General features: G+C 38.4%; 1 protein-coding gene across 1 annotated transcript in view; it reads right to left on the bottom strand.

Annotated features, from left to right (window-relative positions):
• The window catches only part of GRID2 (glutamate receptor, ionotropic, delta 2), a 749,749-nt gene that overhangs the window by 151,100 nt on the left and 575,258 nt on the right, over positions 1 to 23,391 (bottom strand). Inside the window, 1 exon segment of the mRNA XM_009329760.1 lies at positions 9,165 to 9,266. Coding sequence (XP_009328035.1) covers positions 9,165 to 9,266 — 102 coding nt within the window.

Consider the following 23,391-nt stretch of genomic DNA (forward strand, 5'->3'; position numbering starts at 1 on the left):
GCTCTGGAATGCAAATATGCCCACAGAGCAGATGGGTAAGGGTCAGAGAGAAGATAAGAGCTAAGGAGTGTTGAGAGGTAGCCCTTGACATACAGATGAATTAGGTTGGTCCTACACCAGGTTTTGCATTGCACCTATCTTGCTGTCAAACTGTGGCCCCAGCCAGGTCCTAAAACATTTGAATTCCTTGATATTCACCTCATCTAATATATAACACCTGCTACTTCAGAAAAATGGATTGGAAATATCAATTGAAAACAAAAGGGGCTGGGTTTCTCAGCAGGCTCTGAGATTAAAGCTTGTAAAACAAATGATCACAGTAGGCATGTGCAGTGTGAATAACTGTAAGGTTTATGACCTACCTGTTTTAATACAAGCTAGGTAGCTCAAAGGGACATAAAACAGCTATTAAATGTAACCTGTGCCCGGTCAGTAGCAATTTCAATTTGGTCCTTGTACAGGTGTGGTGGGGGAAAGAGGAATGGAAAACAGGCTCTGCTTCTATCAAGGGATATCAGCTTCTGTTGTTATAATAATAATTTTAATTACTAATATTTTTAGGAAAGCTCATCACAGTACAGTACCACTTGGGAAAAAAAAAATCAAAGTATTTTCCAAAAGAAACCGTAACACATATGCAAATGTTTGCAAACAGAGAAAAATGGAATGGGAAGATTAGGGGGAGGAGACTACACCAAACCTAAATCTCTGGCAAAACGAGGAATACCTAATCAAGGCACACTCTGCCCCAATGGGTGCTTGTGCACCAATTACGGTACTCAGTTATCAACACTGATCAATTGCAAGGGAACAGCTGAAATGGCTCCTGTCCCCATTTTCTGCTTAGTAAAGTAACCCTGGTTACCATGGTTGGCAACCCTCAGAAGAGAAGCAGGGCAGGTGGCTGAGGGCAGGAGGCATTTTAGGGACCTTATTTTCTTCCACCTGTTTATGGGTCATCGTTCTTAGTCCCCAAGAAAGAAATGCACAAATTCCAGTCCTCTCCACTTTGTTGCTTTAATACTGCCACTTTCTCTGCAATGATAAAACAAACTTTTTAGTAGGGTCTGTAGTGATAGGACAAGGGATAATGGTTTTAAACTAAAGGGGGGTAGATTTAGACTAGCTATAAGGAAGAAATTTTTTACAATGAAGGAGGCGAAGCACTGGCACAGGTTGCCCAGAGAGGTGGGGGATGCCCCATCCCTGGAAACATTCAAGGTCAGGTTGGACGGGGCTGAGCAACCTGATCTAGTTGAAGATGTCTTTGCTCATTGCAGCAGGGGTTGGACTAGATGACCTTGAAAGGTCCCTTCCAAACCAAACCATTCTATGATTCTCTTCTGTATTAAAGATTCAATTTTTATTAAGCGCCCAAGTATATTAAATACATTGATGTGCATGTAACAATGGCATACTGTCTGCATATATGGAGGGGAGGAGTAGTGTTGAAATATGGCCAATATAATGGCAGAGATAAGGTTATAGAGGTCTGGAAGGGATTAGCATCCCAGCTGACTAGCACAGTGTAGAAAGTTTGGGCTTAATTCAGTGTATGGCACTAATACTTATTCTGGAAGTTTGTGCCTGTGCAGTATGCTAGGCTGTCTACAGTCAGTGCCAGAAGGCACCAGAGCTTAAGGAGCAACTTTTATATGCTAATAGCTCCTGAAATGCTGAATGGGAGTGGCAAGCTAGAAAAATAGTAGGTGCTATTTGCCATGCAGGGAAAGTAAGGAAAAAGGGTAAAAAGGGAGAAAGACACATATCAAGTCTTCTCTTCAATGTTCATAATAATTATAACTGCCACATAATGCAATTATTACCAACTTTCAGCCTTAAAGTTTCTATCTGCTTGAGAGCATAAGCTAAAAACTAGGGAACTTCAGGAAAAAGCTGTCTCACTGTGGAGCTAGTATTTCCCAGCACTATCTCCTTGCTTTCTAACAATATCTGGCTAAACTGAAGTCTAGATGTCTTTCCTTATTTTCAGAAATTGAAGTCTCTACGTGAAGAGCATGAGATAACATAATCAGGCTTAGAACTGCAATAAAAGTGCCTGGTTTTTACAATTAAATTGTTTCTAACCAGTACCTTCATAAGATGAAATCTTTACTTAAGAAGCATTATATAGAGTCTGGGGATAACAACACTATTGCATTTCCTGTATACTCTATATTTAAAAATACCTAAATTACAAATAATTCTGAATAAAGTTTCTGAGCAGAGTTAGGTCAACACAAACTGCTCCTGCAAACCCCTCTCCTTAGTCTGTAATTCTCTATACATGTTACTATGTTCTTTTATTCCAGTAATACCAACCTATTTTCTTTTATTTGCCTATAAATAGATACGGTTTCATGGAAATGCAAACTAGAAAGAATCTCTAAAACCTTCTTTCCTTTCTCTGACTCAGGATAAAACTACCTAAACTAAGCAAGACAAACATGATTCTACTCTTCCTGGACAGACCTCTGACAAAGCAGAGTCCACAGCCTTCTTACAACTGAATGCCTAATTATTCTTAGCATTACAAAGTGTAATAGGAGCTCTGAGAGCTACACTTACCTTGTGATGGGAAACATTTGCTGTAACTATTAATAGTTTGCTTATCCTTAAAATCATTGAGAAAACTTTTGACCAATCAAAGAGCAATTAAGTTCCATTTTTAATTTTAAACATACGATAACGACTTCTTAGGAGAGTAAAAATTGATTCATAGTCAGTATGCATCCCAAGCCATTTAAAAAAAATCTTCTTTACATTAGGAATGAGCAAACTATTATTAAAACCTGTAAAAGGGAATAATTTCTTTTTTTTAATGTCAATATTTCAGTTTCAATAAATGCTTGTCCAGAATCATGCCCTGAAATCTGAATTTCAGGGTTTGTTTCCAAATAGGAAAATCTGCCCCTTGAAAAGATATTTCAATACCAACTGTCTTTTCCATAGGCGAAAGACAGTCTCGTCATGCATATCTCATACCGAATGACAGCTTTCATGCCAACAACCAGGGTAACTCTGAGGAATAGTAAATAGTGAGCCTAACCCTGTCATGCATCATTGCTCCTGATGATTTCATTCATTTACCAATGAAATGAACAACTCTACCATTGTTGCTGTAATTTACCACCATTTCACTGAACACATTTCTTGATGACTTTCTCTATAAAGGATCTATTCTTTCCAACTTTCTTTCAAGGATGGATATGGGCAGCAAAAAGGAAGAGAAATCAAGACACAGGGATTTGTTGCTGCCTAGGAAATTATGCATTCTTTACAACTAGCAATGGAATATTCTAAAACTTCAAGTATTTTTGAAATATTTTAACTGCAGCACACATGGTATATACTAAACACTTTACTGTGTTCGAGTATATAGAGATTTTATGACAGACTCCAAATAGAATAAACTGCATTCCTCAGCTTTTATGCCATTCAAACTCAGGTGCATAAATGGCCATCAAAGAAGGATTTATCCCTTACAGGTAAAAGAGTAAAATATGTTTGCTCAAAACACAAATACTACAACTGATGAAGATAGTCAAGTAATGTTTCTTAAACTTACCACCTCCCAAGGCATTTCTGCTGCCATAGGAAATTCACTACAGTGCACTATAGTCCAATATGCCGATAACGTTGAGACACAGAGCAACATATAATTTAGTATAATACACGCCTTAATTAAAATTATTTTTTCAAAATATTATAGACACTGGTGCATACAAAGTGCAGCCTGACAGAACGAAGAAGGATTCACAGAAGTGCACACCATTCAGTTGTGAAAGTGGGAAAAGGGATCAGGACTACATGAGAAAAGTAAGCACCAAAAAAATGGGAGAAAATGGAAGAGGCATTATCTATGAGACTATTCTGATTGTACACTATTATAAAATATTTATTCAGTATTTCCTGAGGTATCCCACACATAATCCTTGCCACAGTTAATCTTTATTTTACAGTCATTCACTGACGTTTTTGTCCTGCCATTTTTTTATCCTTTATCACTTCTGACTGCTTGTTCCTCTGCGTATGCTTAAACACTCTGATTTCATTTCTCTTACGCCTTTCCTTTTTCCTGTCACTCTGAAAGCTACTCCAGCTTCTTGGAAAGGACTTTTGTTACATTGTTTAAACCAGTGTTGGAAGTCAAATACCAAAGACATTCTCAGCTTTTAAAACCAGGACTTAGCTTCGTATCTTACTTCTCATCTTTTCTTTGAGTGGTAAGTTCAATAGAAAAAGGGACGGAAGATGCAGACTTCCTGCCAGCTCGTGTCCCTAAAGATATTGTCTGCTTTCAGGTTTGTTTCTTTCCTAATCTGGGCAACAAATGCTCACGCATTTAATGCCAACCATTGAGAATTAAACTAGTCCACATATGATGATATTTTCCCTGGTGTAAATGATGCTTTCTTTTTTTGCTATGCTTGTCTACACTTCTGCCAGCTCTCTCACTACACCATGTCCCACAGTGCCCACCTGGAGCCAAGGGTCACCAAACTGCCTCTGGTCCCACCCGGCTCTCTGCGAGTTACCTAGGCAATAACTCTCAAGAAATAGTACACAGGGATGTATGGCAACACATAATTTGGCATCGCTTGCTATTATTTTTCTTTCCTTCATCCTGCCTGCATTTTCAGAACCATCCAGATAAGAAGATACATGCCTCCTGTTTGGGAGCTGTATCGAATTTTCCTGTAAAGTCGCAAATATATTTTGCAGCATTAGAAAGTTATACCTTATGCACTTTCAGAAAAGGCTCTGTACTTTTCAATCAAGGTGTTAATTCTTTAAAACAGGGAATTTCAAACTTTTTCCTTTTTCAAACAACAGGGGCTTTTTTAGAAACATGATTTTGCGAATACCTGCTGGCCTATTCATTGTCAAACAGGCCAAATCTCATTCCATTTCTGATGGCTTAACATTCATATGAATAATTCATTAATTGCCACTGCTACTAAAATGATATTATGAGAATATCTCCTGTATTCTAGCTCCCTTTCAATAAAACTGAGCAGCTGAAAAAGAGGAGGATAAACTGAAAGAGCCAAAATGGATATCTGGCTAAATTTATTCTTGGACAATTGTTCATTCAAGACACTCTGAATTTGTTTGGAGTTATTATGCTGACCTTTGATTGAGCTACATTTTAGAAACTCAGAATACATTTCAGAAATTCACTTGAACTTAAAAGTAATTTGTCAAACACAAAGTTCAAACTTTGGCTGCATGTGGGGAAGGAGTCCACGACAGAAACATTTGATATTTAAGTAAGACAAAATAATCCTTTTCTAGAAGTGTAGAAAGTGTGGTACTAATCCAAGTCAGATTAAAACATTGAATCACATGTACACAGGCATGACTATAGCTCCCCTCAGAATAAAACACAAAGAATTGTTTCTTATTCCTATTTATGCAAAGGAGAGAATTCCCATTATCTTCATGGGAGCCAGGATTCACTGCCAAATGAAACCAGAGATTTCCAATTTGGGGACATACTGTATTCTGTCATATTCACAAGGAGATTTTGTTTTGGATCTGCAGATACATAGCCCATAATTATTAAATTTATCTAGGGAAAGGAATTAGTAGATGGATGTAGATGATGGGAATTGTTCAGCACTTGCTTTTTGAAGGACTGCTTTGGGGAAATTAGTCGCAATCATTTATCATTTTCAGACTGCAGAATGTTTCATTTCATAAGAAGTATAATGCAGTATAACCCAGGTGTTGCAATTTGCTATTCTTTCAAATTCTACTGCAATTTTTAGAACCAGTCCTTTTCAACCTGAAGGCATAACAAAATGAAATTGGAAGAGGAGAAGGGTTGCTATCTAGAAAGACACGAGAGATTTGAAGCATTAACAGAACAAATTAACAAAATAATGTTAACTTCTCAAATCTCAGTGAAAAAGAAACCTATTCATATTCAAAGGTATTATTATTTATAATAATAATACATAAAATAAGCCTTCTGTTTCCCCGGATCAAGACCATACTGTTAGAAACTGGCAGAATTAATAACAATAACTAATCATTCATAGTCAATAATAGATTCTTTACTTTTAACAGAAATGCATTGACTGAAGAATTCGGAGAAATATGGAAAAGGAAGTATGATAAACATCAGTGCTAAAATAAAGTTGATGGGTGAAATCCCTCCTGCACTCACATTAAAGGTAAGAAGCACATATTTTCATCACACAGGATAAATATAAATCTCCAGTTTTGTCCTGTCCAGCAGATATAAAACCAGATGAACACTGCACCTTCACATATTACTGTGGCCTTGATTTACCTGAAAGAGATCTGCTGATTTGTCCAAATGATAACTTGAAATTTTTATTTTATTTCACAAAATTAATGGGCTTAACAGCAAATCTCCTTTGATAATAGCTGTAAAATGAATAGGGCTTAATGAAATTCTAGTCAGTATCTTTGTTGACCAAGTTTTTCTAAGAACAAGTTTTTCTAAATTGAATAGCAACAAATAGAGCGACTAAAAGTCTAATTTTAAAATGAGAGAAAACAAGTAGTTATACTTTTTTGTTTATGGTTTCGCTTCATTTCCAGTGTTATGGCATCCCAGTTAGGACTTCACTCAAATTCAAATGTTAAATCTATTTATTCATTCTATTCCAGTAAAAATAACATAATTGCACCATTGTAATAAGCTACGTGAATAAAGATGGGAACCAAGCTATAATTAGCAACAAGTAAAGGCCCTATAAATTTATCCTATAGCAACATATATGTTTGAAGTAATGATATGCTAATCACAGCTATATTTTAAGTCTCAGATTAAACTAAGACTTAGAAGCCAGCATATCCTCATGACTAACCCTTACTTATGCATAGTAAGGGCAGTAAGAGAAACTGCTAGAGGCTAAGCACCCTAAATAATGCTCTGTCACCCACAGGGGTGGCAGCAACACCTGTGGATCTCCAAAGATTGGAAGAGGTTAGAAATAATTAGCACTTTGCAGTTCTGGCATCTGCACCATCCAACTTCTCTTCAGGCTTTCAGTTAGTAGCTTGATTTTCTGTCAGTGTCTGTCTGCCTGCCTCTCTCTCTCTCAGCCATTAGAGTTTGTGGATGAGGGAGAAATGGTATTTCATCCTCCTGATTTCTGGCATTTGGGGAAAAGTACCATCAGTCAAGGGAACTGCTAGTGAAAAATATTGTTTCTGGCTCATGAGTTTAAATAAGTATTTGCTTCCTCCCTTTATTCATGCAGTTTACAAAATCTTTGCCTCTCATCTTTGCTGAGTAAAATCAAACGAACCTTGATTTGTAGTGCAGTTCACAGTTGGTTTTGTCTAGATTGCACTGACCAGCCATGCAAAGCTCTACAGTTTTAAGAGAATAAAGGAAGTTTTATGCTATGAAGCCAATATGAATCATTTGCATCTTCCCCATATATTGCCTTCAGTGCACAGTCTATATAAAATGAGAGTCAGTTAGCAAAATGGTAAGTTAGCAGATTTTAACAAAGCACAATTCAGACTAACTGTGTTTTTCACTAGTTGTGCATGGAAGTTGTCACCAGTTGTGTTTTAAAACTGTCAACAAAACCAAATGGCTTTTGTGTGCTCACGTGAGGCAGAGCGTGAGGACTGTAGCGAGGAGACTGAACTGCCATGTGCTGTGTGCTGAACTTTAAATGTCTGCCTTCTGTTTTTATTATTAATATAGAATCCTATCAGCATAACTAATGACTTTTTCGTATTTTTGCAAGTTGCTAAATATTCATGCTATAATGACTTGAAAGAAGAATGCTCTCTGGCAAGCTAACTAAAATAACTCGGGATGAAATCAGAGGAATAGAGTGGGGAGAGAGGGAAGAAGAAGAAATAAGAAAAAAAAGGTCCAAGACTTTAATTTGAATTTATTTTGCTAGACAACATCCACAGATCATTTTTGTCAACAGAAAATTAACTGACTCAATTAACATGAGTATCAGGCAAAACACAAAGACCAGCCACTGCCACCATGATGCTATTCTGATGAACATGCAATTAGAGTATAAAAACGCCCACCCTACTGCTTTGTCTTTTTCTGTGCATTCATCATTATTTGGTTGGGGTTTTTTTGTTTGTTTGTTTTCTAGATATTATCACAGGAAGTTCTCTAGTGTACTAAGAGCTGGAACAGAATGGACACCCTGACAGATAATAGCTTTTAGAGACCCATAAAATAATTGGAGGGGTACAAAACTGCTCTATCTGTGGCACTGACACAGTCTGGTGATTTCACTTTCCACCCCTGACTGAGCCTTTTCCTTCATGATGCAATGTCAGCAATGTAAACCATGGAAACCACTCTTGCCTTGTCCTTTATAAGCAAGTGGTCAGGCCCTCAAACACCGAATCGGTAATGAAAAACACGAGTAGATAGTAGAGAGAGGGAAGTAGCTCAATATAACCTTTAAGTTCTGCAGCTCTGGGTCAGCTTTGTGTTTGGGCATCAGTCCAAAGAGGCCTATACACCTCATACTCGTTTCTTTTTCTTTCTTTCTTTCTTTTTTTCTTTTTTCCACTCTAGCAACTTCTGCTCAAGCAGCCAAAGTTTATGACAGGGAATACACTGGCCTCATATCACAAAATACCTTCCTATTCTGGTAGACATTCTCTGTTCAGCTGTAAACCAACAGCTTTGCTGCGGCTGCTTAATGCAAGGTGTCCACACAGGCGAAGAACCTGGCTGAAGAAGAGCTAGGAGGGGACAGTAGATGTTTTACTGAACTAACCTTACTCACCTTGAATATTTTCCAAGTGCAGCAATTTGTGTCAGACTGCACTCAATTTGGCAAGGTAATTGGAAGGCAGCTATGTCTTATGAATCATTTAGAGTTTCAGCTAGGTAACTTTAGCTAACAGGGCACTTGAAGTTGCCCTTTACCAGTTCATATGGTCGTGCTATCTAATTTAGTATGTGTGTGTGTAAGAAACTGGTTTTAACATGTTTGATTCACTCTCGGAAATGAACTGTACTGACAAATAATTTTATTTTGTGGAAATTGCTCCATTGCTCTCGTATTGACAAGCTGAAATCAGACACTCAAACATCGACTAAGTTCTTGGTAAAATGGTGTACTTAATAAAAAGATGAGGCAAGAGGAAGAAAATACATTTGTGCAAAAGGATGAGGATCAGCTTACCAGCACAGTCACCACACGCAGAACCACTCCTCGCATATTATTCTCCAACTTTCTGTCTGTTAGTGACCCATTCAGACCAATGACGGGATTCCAGCAGCCCAGCTGAAAGAGAAAACAGAAATCATTTCCTCATTGCCCATAAAACTTTGCAGTCATTCCTCTTAGGCGGCTTTAAGCAGGAACGTATGAAATAAACAGAACACCTTCTGGAATCAATGGGATGGAAAGTCAGGGAAGGGCTTGCGCACAGATTCCTTTTTAAATTGCAAATGAAGCAATTAGGGATATCAGTTTGTGCTTTTAAATACCAGTGTGCAATGGATGACAGCATCCAGGGTTTGGGGGTATACGTATTGCTTTAGAAGAGCTCAGGGAGGACTTCTCTGTTAATGAAAAACATTTAAAAAGTAGTATGGCTGTAACAATATTTCTACCTTACGTTCAGTAATACATTAATTGGAGAAACAATAGCTACCATAATTTTAGCACGCTGTCTGCTCCAGCCTATCTTTCCTAGCGGAACTCTGATGAAAGGAATTACACTAGTTTTAATTAAAGCTTATACTACTCATTGATAATGAAACAGCAGTGGTTTTTAGCCAGGTTAAAAATCACATTTAAAGATGCTTGAGGAAAAGACCATTGGATAGGCACATCACAGTGTTGAGAAAGGACTGCAACAGATAATGCAGAAAAAGGAATTCAGCTACGAGATGCTTTGCATTGGTGCTATTGTTATTTATTGGGCTTCTGTGGACAGAAGTTTTTTCTCAGGGATCTCTCCAGGGCTAACTGCCTTTCAATCTGGATTTAGTAGATACTGACCTGTAATTTAGCTTCTCTGAAAATATAACTTGCCTACATTCTTACATGATGGTAGGTGTTTATATTGGGTACAGAGAAACAGACCACCAACCACTCATCCCCTAGCACCACATACAAACATTACTGCTTTCATTTTTGGAATTCATTACCACATTCATCTGGCCTGTACAATTACCAATGTTAAATCCAAAACCCAACAGAAGGACAATGACTGACTTCAGAGACTTTGGAGCGGAGTCTCAGCTATGGCATGTAAACTAATTGCCTATGTAAACCTGTTATACGGTCAAATATACAGAGAAAGAGGTAGGCACTGCAGGTACCAGTTCTTGCTCTGAATTGCCTTCTCCATGGGCTGTGCATGAAATCTATGGAGGGATGCTCATCTTCTGACTCCGGTAGCTACCTTAAGCCTCTAAACCCAGGTGGATTTCATGTCCCTATTTAAAGGCACAAAAGGTCTTGCTCTGTCAAAAGCAAAATTAACATCAGCACGTTACTGCTGGGCCCTAGGGCCTCTACTAAGACTAGTCTCTCAGAGAATTCAACCCTATAATCTGTGAGAAATATCAATTGTAAAACATCCAAAACATTACTGTACTTTAACACACAGTCACAGAAATGGCAAGGTACCTGAACCAGCTGAAGGGGTCTGTGAAAGAAGGGGAGTACCTTTGCTGACCGTGATTGAACACAACTTTACAGAAAGCATTATTTTCAGTTCTTCATGGGAAAAGCCTTTGTATATGTGTTTCATAGATCTTTCAAAGTGAGACGCAAAACAAGGAACAAATTCCAAGTACACATATTTAACAATTTAAGAAGTGGACCATATGAAATATTTGTTTTCTTCATTACACCCACTAGGCTATTTTAGAGCAACTTCTAAATTGTTTAATTTCAATATATTCATATCAATTCTTTGAAGATGCCTCCTTAAGAAATGGGTGCCTCAAAAAGTAAAAAACACAAACCTTTCTGTGATGATATAAAGATATGTCTCCCAATAGAAGATGGCCTTAAAACAATGTAGTCATTTCTCTCTGCCATTTTCAGGAGTGCTCAGAGCTGTCCTAATTCTTCCCATTTTGAAGTTAAGGTTATACTATTGTCAGGGAATGAGCAAGGGTAATGCTGAGCATACTTTTAATCTCAAGTAATAACTAAATCAAGGATCTACTGGATTCAGAACTCCAGCAGAAATCATTGAAAGTAGCAATAGGACACGAGGAGGAACTAAAGTATGAGGCATTATATTCATCTCTTGCAGTTACTCATCTTTCCAATAGCTATTTCTAAATAAAAGCACAAACTACCACTGCTCGGTTTCCTCACTTCATGTCCCCATCTGACCACAAAGACCAACAACAGATTATAGTAGCCATCTCTGCTCCTTCTATACCTCCACAGTGTGTCTAGCTGTTCACAGCAGTACGGATGCACTGCTGACATTCCCAGGTCCTCATCACTCCTCTGGCAAAGCCCTCCAACACTTTGAGCTGAATAACCTAATTGCTGAAGTGTGTTACCTGTAATAATGCAGTGAAATGTAGTGAATGTATTTCAAGTGTGTGCACCATACACTGTATGTGATTAACCACTGCCATCCTATAAAGCAAAGCATTTGATAGTCTACATTTTCTGTATTAAAAACATTGAAAACGGCACTAAGTTCAGAACAAAAGTACGTTAAATTAGTTTGGTGATTGTCATTCTTAGTCACATAAAGAAACTAATTAGAACTTAGATCCAATTAGCATATCCAAATGTGTTGGAAGTATAATTACTGCAGAAACTGTACTGCTTTTGCCAGATTAAAACCCTAGGAAGTTACTGAAGAGCCTTTGTATCCTTTTGAGGTTAAAGTCCATTTTCAATTATGTACATTAATTTGTAAATATTTATATAATTTACTTTTTAGCCCAATCCGTTCTACCTTTTTAACGAAAAAATACCCAATATAACTGATTCCTGGAAATATAGCACAGCACTATTTTTCCTTTTAAAAAGACACATTTTATTTTCAATTACTGTTCATTTAATTTTCAATTCAATTGTTCCTTTATGCAGCACAGTCATGGCAAAGACAAATGTGCAGTGCCTTGCCAATAAAGTTGAAATTGATTTTGAGTGGGACCTGCTTACTGTTATTAGGTAAAAACAAATCAACATTTATCGACGACAATTTGAGCTTGTCATTGCAGCAAGGAGCAAATGTAACTATTGCTGAAACAGCAAGGTGGGGGTGGTATGAAGCTACCTCTTCAGCTCTGTCACTTGCTTAGCAGCTTCTGCAAAACCTTTGTTGCTTCTGCATTTACCTCCTTTTTCTTTTGTTATGTCTCTGATAGTTGAAATGAGAGAATAGATCAGGCAATAACAGAATCTCACACTAATTCTCCTTGATTTGTGTAGAACAATATGGGTGATGGGAACTCTCTATTGAGCACAGTACTTTCCGTCTTCATGACACATGAATTTTGTCATTTATAGTGCTTTGTGCTTCAGGTGCAGTTACTTTTGTTTATTTTAATGACAGCATTCACTCTGCTACATTCAGATATAAAATGATGAAGATGGAAAAGTTGACAATGTTCTGCTTCCTTTGAAACCCAATTTACAATCCCTTTCTGATCATCCCACCTCCCAGATTGTTATCCCTTCTATCACCATTATTAGGATGGGTTTCTCTCTCCTGTTTTGCCGGCAGAGCCAAAAATTGGCCACCATTTGCAGAGGTGCTTCTTCATTAGAAATTTTTGCCTATATGAACTATGCATTATGGAAGGTCTGTAATTTGTATATCTATATTAAAATAGGCAAAATATCTATTTTATGTATATTTGCAATTTCCAGACACTGATTTTTAAGGAACTTGGAACACTAAAATCTATAATGCCTTTACAATAGAGCTTACAGCCAGATTCTTCCCCCTACTTCCTATGAGATTAGTGAACTTTGCTGAATACCTGAGACCTTTCACGTTTTTCTGGCAGAGTAAAATGTAGATTAAAACTGTGTTAATTAATCGAGAAAAATACATTGGCCTGGTGTGATCACAGTTGAGGACAATCACAGAAAATAAGTAAAACCAAAATACTGATACAAACGCATTACTTAAGTGCTTCTCACTCCAGGAGAGTGTAGAGTGTTCTGTTACTTCAGTTAATATAGAAAATATACAGGAACCAGTTCATCCAGCACTGCAACCACCTCTGAACTCACACTGCATCACAGCAACACTACAAAACAGTCAAGAGCAGAAAACATTCTAGAGAAGCTGCAAGGGAAATCTGAAAGATAAACCACCATTACATCTGCAACTGAAATCGATGAGGACACCAGGATTACTATCACTCCTCTTTCCTTTATTTTCCTGGCATTAAAAAAAAAAAAAAAAGAAAAGAAAAAAAGAACAGGATCTTGGTTTTACTACAGACAGCCTGACAAAACATTTCCAGTGGAAGTGCCCACTACAGAGCACTGTTGAGGAACTGCTCCATTAGCAGGTCATAAGAGAGCACAGAAATATCAGCCTCCTCGCCTGCAGTACCCATATGTTCTTCAGAAACTCCTTTCTCAATTTTCACCCAGGTCCAACCTTTTTTAGGAACTGACTTTTTCCAAGATATGACTTCAACAGAAGAAATGCATGTTAATAATGCCCTCTTCCATCCCAAAGCATAATAAATTCACACAACTGGAAAAGACATTATGAAGCTGTCATGAAACAGCACTCACCTAGGAGAGGTGTGCTGGGAAGACTCAAAATGGGATACACAACAAAAAATAATGAAGAAAAAGGGTTTTTTTGTGATGTGTGGATTCAGCATTTACAAAATTTGCTAGGACACCAGTTTAGGCAAAATTCAAGCAGAACAACACAGAAACAGTTTTGCACAGAGTATTCCTGAGGCCTCTTGTCAGCTGTTGTTTAATATGTCCGACAGCAACTGGGAAATCACAGACTAAATCCTATAGATGAAAGATTATGTCTCACAGAAGAAATACCAGAAAAAGCATGTTTTGGTTGCCATTCTGATACTGTCAGTTATGAAAAATCTAGTCAATCACTCTGTCATCGGGTTACAGAGTCCTTTCAGTTCAGCTCCCTAGCCAGCACCCAACAGTTGGTGAACCGAATCTGCAAAAAGTCTGATGGCCAGGGGTTAACTGAGAGCCTTTGTACTCCTGGGCTTGATTAAAGAAACAAGGACCAGTTTTGTTCTTCACAGCCATTTCCTAATACAATTGGTTAGCAGGAAAGCTTTCTGTGTTTAACTTCTCCCTTCATAGGAGCTTCGGTAATAGTCAGCAAATAATAAGTTGTTAAAATCAATAGAAAATACTGTGTTCAACAAATTGGATAATGTATAGCAGCACTTGTTTCTCCTACATTCTGTGTGGTGAAACCTATATAGTTCTGTGCATTCAGTTAATTATTTTGTACAGTATGTTTTATTGCTTTAATTTCTCTCTGGACTAGAAAGAATGTCCTGCCCTTGGACTCGCTCTGTTATTTTCAAGCTATGTTAGGAGAATGTGAATACCCAAGTTTAGTTCCATATCCAGTGGCTTAAGGATTATAATTGCAGCAGTCAAGGTGGTCTATTTATTTTATTAACTGATCATAGACACAAGTGCAAGTGACCTAAGTAAAAATTTCTTTCCTGAAAGCCAAAGCACATGGCAGAACAATGCTGCACACAGTTAATAAAATGTTTTGCTTTGGGGACTGCCCAAATTTCCTTTTCTTATTGAATTGAAATAAAGAAGCTAATGGCAAGTTACCTGCTGGTAACCTGTCGTTTGTTTGCCTACCAGCTCTTGACTCAGTGTTTTCTCAAGGACTCACGCACCCAGATTGGTGCCAGAAGTTATAATTGGACGTTTCAGACCGCTGACAAATCTTGAATATATGGGGAAAAAAGCATAGAATGCATACCTGTTCGCACACTGTGTGCTCCACTCATGAAGCTCATGCTTAGCGCTTAGGCCAAGCTTCCAGAGGAACTCTAATGGTATGATTTTTGGAAAGTATAGTAAATCACTACATCTCAAAGATAATTAACCATCTCCCCAAACTGGCGGTGTCATTCTAATAGTCCCTCACTTTTTTCCCCCCTTCATCTCTAGCTTACTTTCTCTATTACTACTTTCCCTTTCATTTGAAATTTGGTGGTTTTAATCTATCATTTCCCACTTCTAAGTGTCTTCTCTTTTATCTTTGGAAAACACCCTTTTTTCCTTCTCTAGTCCTCTCTGTGAATTCAGCACTCCCAGCGGTTCCCTAACCTGTGGTTATCTTGCTCTTTCCTATATTACAATGCCTCTTGCCATTTCTCTGTGTACTTTCAGCATACTTTCTTTCCTCTGCTTTTCTTTCCCTTGATCTTCCCTGCTGTTTCCTGTGCCTTTTTCCTGCCTTGCTCTTTTTGTTTAGGGCTTGGGTTGGTTAAGGGACCTCACTTTTCACCTCATCCAGCTTTGACTCATCTTTCAAATCACTTTGGGTCCTTCCTCCTTTCTCTTTAGCCCTTGGATCTCCTTTTCTCTCAGGCAATCTTCTCTCTCAGGAAAATTTCCCTCCCTCTCCTCTTATGTTATGAGGGAGATGGGACTTAACAAAAGACATTACTGTATGGCCCTGCTTCTCTTGCTTTTACCTTTCATATTTTTTTCACTCCTGTCCCCTGAAATCCTTACACAACCCTGAGGAAAAGACCCAGACCAGGATATTAATGAGCCGGATGGTGATCTCTTTCCCACTGCCTCCATATTTCAATTAAAGTCAAATACTCTGAAAAGCCTGTTCATTGCCCCTTTGCCATTTGGTGACTGCACTGTGGATCGCCGTGCAGGAAAAAGCTCCTGTGGAAAAGGCCGGTGGTGCTCAGGGATTGCCGCGCAGCAAGCATTCACAGGGAAAGTATCCGTCCTTCTTCATTCATCCTGTACCACATGCCAGAGCACAGAGGAAGCACGTGCAGGCAGGCTACTGGCATGTGCTGGCATTGCTTGAATGCCAAAATGACCTTTGTGAGGAGGCAGGTTTTGTTCTCCTTTTGCTGAAAATCGAGGTAAGAGTGTAACAGCTGACATGAGCATGTTGCTGGTGGCTGGCGTTTTCGGTCAACAGCTACAGAGAGGCCAGTAACCACCCAAGATGAGTAACACACTGACTTTTCAGACTTTATGATTCGACCTGACTTGACCATGTATCACCCAGAATACACTGTGAACAACAGGAAGTTAGGAAGGAAAAAAACTTCACTGAAGACAGATATTAGTCATTAAGTCTAATGTCTACTTTTATGTGATTTTTTTTAACAGTATATTTCACTGTCTAGAGTCCACGTTATCACCTTGTTATAGTTTATCAGGTGATGTAAATTGATTTAAAATGACATAAATAGACTGTTCCTCCTCCAGAAAAAGAGAAAGTAATAATCTTTCCCCAAAACACACACACACACACACTTTTTTTCTCTTCAGGAGGCAAGCCCTCCTTTAGACTACCTGCTCACAGAGCTGACTGCAATGCAGTGCGGAGCAACTCAGCACCGGCAGCGGTCTCCTACAGAAGCAGGGCGTTCATACTGCCAGAGTAAAACTCATTAATATCACTTTCATTTTACATGGAAAGCTTGCTCACTGATGTCTGAATTATTCCAGGGAAATTGATAATACCAAGTAAGTTCAGGTTTGTGTGCAGTTTAAATACAGTCACTTTGATTTTTAATTGCAAATCCTCGTCTCCTTTCTCATTAAGCATTTTAAGAGTTCAAAAGGATGTCTTTTATCTAAATCATGTAAGGTCTGGAAAAAAAAAATTAAAAAATCAGGGTTTAGAATTGAATTTGGTCCACTTCGTGCTGGGACACCACTGCATCTTTATGAAATCAAAGAGAAAAATATTCAAAGTTACTACTCCAGCTCGTATTAGATCACAACATATAAGATTTTTGTATCATAGTAAAACCTTTGATCAAACCCGATCAGCAACAAACAATGAAAAATATTGTTTTCCACTGGGTTGTGGGAAGCTCCCTCTCTACAGATAGCAACAGAACGTGTGTGGCACATTTCAGCTTCTCATCAGTTCCCTGGGAGTATACGAACACGAACATTCTTCAATAGACTCCCAGCTTTCCCTTCAGCTTAGTAAGGTGCTTCTTGGGGATTTGATTTTTCAGAAAGGGTTTGACAAAATGGAATATAAATAGAAACTGTTTGCACTGTTGCAGGGCTCAAAAATTCCAGGGGCAGCGTTCCAGAACTAAATCAAAATTGTAATAGCATAGAACAAAACCAGCACTGTTTCGTTTGAGGAGAAGTGGGTTTAGGGAACAGGATTCTGAACAAACCCAGTCCAATAAACCACATAAGTGAATCCTTCAGAGTAGAGTAAATTGGCCTACGCTGAACGCCCTGCTTCTGTAGGAGACCGCTGCCAGTGCTGAGTTGCTCCGCACTGCATTGCAGTCAGCTCTGTGAGCAGGCACGCTTTGAAGCACCTTGGCTTTTTTTCTGCATTTATATCCCCTTGAATATAACCACAGAATTAGCAGTCCGGGAGTCAGTTCTGGAAGTAAATCCACATGAAGAATTACATATTAGCTTCATCACTCTCCAAGCTGGGAAGAAAAAGAAAGGCTGCTGTCTAGCTCCAGCTCAGGAGCTGCAGCAGGAGAACAGTAGTACTGACCTGTGCTTGTACTAAAGAAATCTGTGCTTGTTTTAAAGGCAGCTGACAAGGAACGCTGTGCACACGTGGGGCCCAATGAGGCTACAGAACATCTGGACTAATCTCAGTGGCACCTCTTTAGCCCTATTTTTGAAGTGTAAGCAGAATTATCACCACTGCTTGCACAGAAATGCATCAACAAACTCTACATCTGGTTCTCTTTTCATATGAAGCACAATGTTATGAAGTATACTTTTTTCCAGGTGTAACATATGGGAATCTCCCTTTTTCTTTGGCAGGCTAAAGGATTTTAAATGAAGCAATACTCCACCACTACTTACTCAAAAGTAGATTATTTATTTAGCTACTGAATGCTTCTTAAGCAGTACTGCTGCTGTGATTTTCCTTATGCATGAAAAATGAGAGTTGCATTCACAGGACTTGGGTAAAGGGTGGCAAATGTTCCTAGGATGCACATTCCATGGAAATACGTGTTCTGAAAACCTTTGAAAGAGGACACCCTTATTTTTAAATCTGTACTTACACTTAGCATGTTTGGCACTGCTACATAATTCTTAACTTCAGCACGAAACACAGAATAAGAAACAGACACAGAAAAACACATCCCTGCCTTACTCAAGGCACTGATGTACCGGCATGAAAACACTCCTTCCAAATCCCAGATACAAAGTCAAAGAGAGGCACGTGTGGTAAGATACTATTTTTATCCCAAAGAATGTGGGTCCCTGTCTCCTCAGACACGTTCACCCTCTCATCACCAACATGAGAGGCAAAGGAATTAGTATGGAGGTAGTGTGAGAACATGCACCACTATTCAGTACAGATGATATACGTATCTTAAAGCATATTTGTACCTGTCTAGAAGCTGTTCAAACTTACACAACATCAAAGTAGCTTACACTCTCTGTTGTTCAGCACAGAATTTGCCAGCTCCTTCTTAAATGTAGTACAAAGAAAGAAAAATCTGACGAGAGCATCTCCTATTCATACATGCCAGTGCAACCTGCTTCCAAGGCACAGGGACTATGAAAAACCTGCTCACAAAGCAGCAACACCAAAGACAAAAAAAAAAAAAAAAAAAGCTGATGGAGCACGAGAAATTCACATGAAAGGCCAGTTTAACTAATTTCCATTTTATGTATGCATATGTGAAGGCACTCCTGAGAGTGCCTAAAGAATGGAGACCTTTGGTGAAAAGGGACAAACCAAAACAAGTTGTTACTTGAATATTGCCTTCAAATTTCTCACTACAGAGAAGCTAACATGACAATGCAGCAAGCGTAGCACTAGATGATAAACTGCTTTCTGTTGATTCTCCAGATTCCCGTGAAGCTTAAATGGGAAATGCTGAGATTGAAACAATCTTTGCTTACACATAGATTAATACTCCATTCCTAAATCCAGGATTTATTCTCAGTGTTGGCAGAAAAAAAGAGGCTTGCTAAGTTGGATATGTCATAAACTTACTAGCTTGATGCTGGCTAGTAAATTAAAGCAGCATTTTGTCACTGATATGTTAGAAAGTATTATTCCAGTATAACCCACACTCACAGGGTGTATGGCTAGAGTGTCACCAGTTTTCAGTCCATTATGGACCAGATATTACAAGTGATTTACTGGATCATATATTTTTGAGAGTTTGGTAGTAAAGCAAATAAGCTTTTGGAGTGTTTTTTCCACTCCCTCAGCACAGAGCAGCTTTCTTAGGAATCAGAACTGACAATGAAGAAATCAAAAAACTTAGCACAGCAGTGACCAAGCAGAGTACCAGTACCAGTTCTCAGCAACAGCTGAGAAGCAGCAACAGCTTCTTCTGAGAGCTGTTTTTGGACCATGAGACTTGGGGCAGTGGAGAACAGAAAGGTCAAGAGTGAATCTGAGGAGGTGGTCGTGGCCAACAACCTGGATTATGAAAGGGAACTTCTTCCCACTAAATGCAACTGCAACGAGAGCAGATGTGTTCACCTAGAGTCCTAAAGATCAGCACAGGGGCCAGGAGCACTGAGCACTGGGAAATTTTTGAGGAACTAGGTCGTGGTCTGTCTCATACCAGGGGTCCCCTCTTTCCATTGGGTCCAGATAATCCTTTCTAAGATTTTTGCTTCCAGATGATCTAGCGTTAGTTCCAAAGTACAGGCCTTTTTAGCATCACTAAACTGTTACTGAAATTATTTCTGTGCTGGAGGCCCTGACAGAACTGCTACACTGTTAACTAAATGCTATACTGGTAATAATCAAAAGCAATTTCCTCTCTAACTACCAGCACTATAAACTCACCTTCAGCACAGACAATACGTTCAGATTCTTTCCTTTCTATATACCACAGGACATCTGCTACATCATTATCTAGCAGAAAGGCTGTCCCTAAGACAGACCTGTGTTCCTACAGCCTTCTGATGATGCCCTCAATGACACCTCAGAGGCATCATCATCTGACTACCAGGAAGAGTGTAATTCTTACCGCACAGTGGGTTTTGCTGGTGGTGACGCTGTACAGCAATCACAGCTGAGAGTCAGACTGTACAAAACTGTTCAAAATGTTTATGTTACACTTCTGCACATTACACAACATATATGGTTTAAGGCAAGTTCGGAGCCCACTGTATTTACTACTAATCAGTGCTCCACAGAAGAATACCTAAACCCTAGCAGGATCTGTTAGTAGCTAGTTCAATGGAGCCACATACAGGAATGGGTGCTTCTGTATTAGAGAAGCAGAGGCATGTGTGAGTATAAATTTGATATGCTGAAGTAAGGGTGGGAGAAAAGGTTGCCTATTAAAGAAGGGCTCAGATGAGTAGTATAACATTTTGTAAAAAAGTGAAACATTTCTATATGACTATTATTTACTATTGAAAATATAAAAAAGCACCACAATAAAATAGCATTACAGAGACAGCCTATCACTCTGATACATAAAAAACTACTCTGACAATTAGACACAAAGTTTCTAAGAAGTCTTTGAGAAGGGCTAAAAACAACAAAAAAAATCTCTTCTACTTTACCGTCAGTTGGACAAAACTGGAAGGCTAAAGAATTGTGGGAAGGAAAAAGCTGAGTTTTGCCTACGAAGACAAAACATTTTTAGTAGATTGCTCTGAAGAACCTGAATGGCTGACTGTGAGTGATTTTACGAACTCATTGCTCCATACAGTGCAAGTATTTGCTCTCATTATGGTAAATAAGCTTGTCAGGACAATCTACATATCATAAACATTTAAATGGCAAATGATATGTAGTAGAATACCTGAAGGCTTAAATAAAGGATCCTTGTGGAAAATAGCAAACCATTAGTTTAAAAGATGAATTGACATTTCTAATAAGCCCTCTCTAGAATAGCTGAATCGGTAAAATAAATTTTTATTACAAATGAAAATCACTGCTTTAATGACACTAGGATTTGCCACAAAAATAAATTAGCAATATATCTTAGTAATTAAAACTACAGAAACACATTATAAATCTATGTTGCAAAGGATGGGAATTATATTTGCTAGTACATTATATTCCCATAGTAGATCCTGTTTAGCATACACAGTGCTGAAATTGTATAAAGAAACTAAGAACTTTAAACCACTAAGATTTTTTTTAGTTTAATATTGCAAAGCTCCTTCTAAGAACATACTGTGGCATATATGGCAGTGATTATTTAACCATCTAAGTAGTTATACTGTGCTCATGACTACAGTGTTTTTAGGATTTAATTTTGAGGGATAATATCAATTTTAAACTCATCTTTCCATTTGAAAAGATCCACTACTTTTAAGAAGGGAGAAATGTCTACCTTATAATTATATTAACAAATCAGTAATTGGGCTCAAATTACCTTCTTGAGCACATTACAGCTACTATACTTGCCCTTTGGGCACATTACAGCTACTACACCTGCCCTGATCTCTTGTTGCTTCCCATTTTCAACAGCACCCACTGTAAACAATCTGAGATAGGAACTACGTTACTGTATGCATTAGTAACCCGTGTAATGGAGCTTTTTACTGTAATCATAATTATCATTAGAGATATAGCCAAAATCAAGTATTTTGTCCCCATTTTTCCCCGAGTTTCAGCTATACCTTGTTTATGCTGCCTGTCTGATAGCTACGAGGCTGTTTCCCCTGTATAACCAATTATTGAGGGATCAGAAATGTCCAAGAATTCTCTCTCTGTATGATCTACCCGAGGATATGCCAGATTCACAGCCTTTATGCTATGCTGATGAAAGTAAGTATGTTAAGCTCCTTCCCAAGAGAAGAGAGAAATTTCTTCAGTTGGAAAGGTGACATAAAACTAATAGTATCCCTCCAAATGTTAGGCACAGCCCAGGAACAGAATCCTGGAGTCCTATTTCTCAACAGCCTGTGGGTACCATTGCATTATCATCCAATGCACACTCAAAGCTTTTCACTGGGGACACTAATTATCTTTCAATCAGTAGGCCCTAAGGTTAACAGCCACATTAGAGAAGGTGTAAATATCTTCAGGGCTAGGAGTGCTTGCTTGAAAGCTGACTCTTGTCTGGACTACTCTTGTCTGAGCGTTCATCTCCATTACAGTTGTGACAGAGAATTTTACTGGTTTACATAAACTTAGAAAGAAGACATTACTACTATAGTTTCAGACTTTAACACAAACTTCCCCTACTTTTTTTTAATATCACGGTCTTTTAAAATTTCACTGTCAGACTAACCTCCATCTATGCAATCCCAGGTAATATGCTGTAAGTCTGCTACTTCAGGCTGAAGAGAACAAAAAAAGTCAAAAGAGCCTATTACCTGGTGTGGCATCTACCCATCGTCTAAAGCGGAGATGAAGACTATTAGCCTGTCAGCATTAGTTCTGACTTAAACACTTTACTCTAGACACTTTCATTAACTGTGTTGACATAGCTATATATTATTCATTTAACCCGCACTTCATTGCACTCCTAATATGCAATCATGTTTTGCAAACGTGAACCTGAATATAAGGCATTCAAGGCTAGAGTCTTGGTTGATGTAAGTCAGAGTATTTTAGTGAAAATAAGCCTGATTAGCCTAGCTGAGGATCCAACCCTATCTCTACACCTGCAAATGCAACTATGTTTCTTCCTAGAATAGGTCCTGAATATGTCTCCATTTTTAGTACAACACCTGGGATTTATGCTCAGCTCATTTTTCATTGCGTTAAAACACTCATTAAAATGAGAATTTGTACTGTTATAGGAAAGGTTAAATGTTTCTATGCAAGATGCACTAAAACTAAGTGAATAATTCATCTGTTTTTCATATACAAATTTATTCATGGAATAAAATCCTCTAAAAGCTCCTGTTATGGAGATTACAGGCAGTTTCTCCAGAGCATTCAATAATCCGAAAGCTATGCTGGTTTATTTGGCTGGACACATTGCCCTTTCCGAACATCTTTGTCTCGTGATTAGACTATCAGGTTTCTGGCATGAACATCTGCATTTATCAGTTCAATTCCTACCAGCTTTAGACCCCATGAAAATACAGACCACATACTTTCTAAACTAAGCATTAACAGTAACTTAGTGTAAGCATTACACAGCACATGAATAGTCCTACTCTCAGTAATTGTCATTCTGAGTTTTTAGCAAACCTAAAATCCTTGAACAATCAAAACTGACTAAGTCCTTAGGCAAACAAGCAGTAGTAAGTCCAAGCGCCTGGCACCCAAACCAGTCTGTCTAGTTGT

Source organism: Pygoscelis adeliae, unplaced genomic scaffold (assembly GCF_000699105.1).
Source record: "Pygoscelis adeliae isolate BGI_AS28 unplaced genomic scaffold, ASM69910v1 Scaffold67, whole genome shotgun sequence".
In the NCBI taxonomy this organism is placed as follows: Eukaryota; Metazoa; Chordata; class Aves; order Sphenisciformes; family Spheniscidae; genus Pygoscelis; species Pygoscelis adeliae.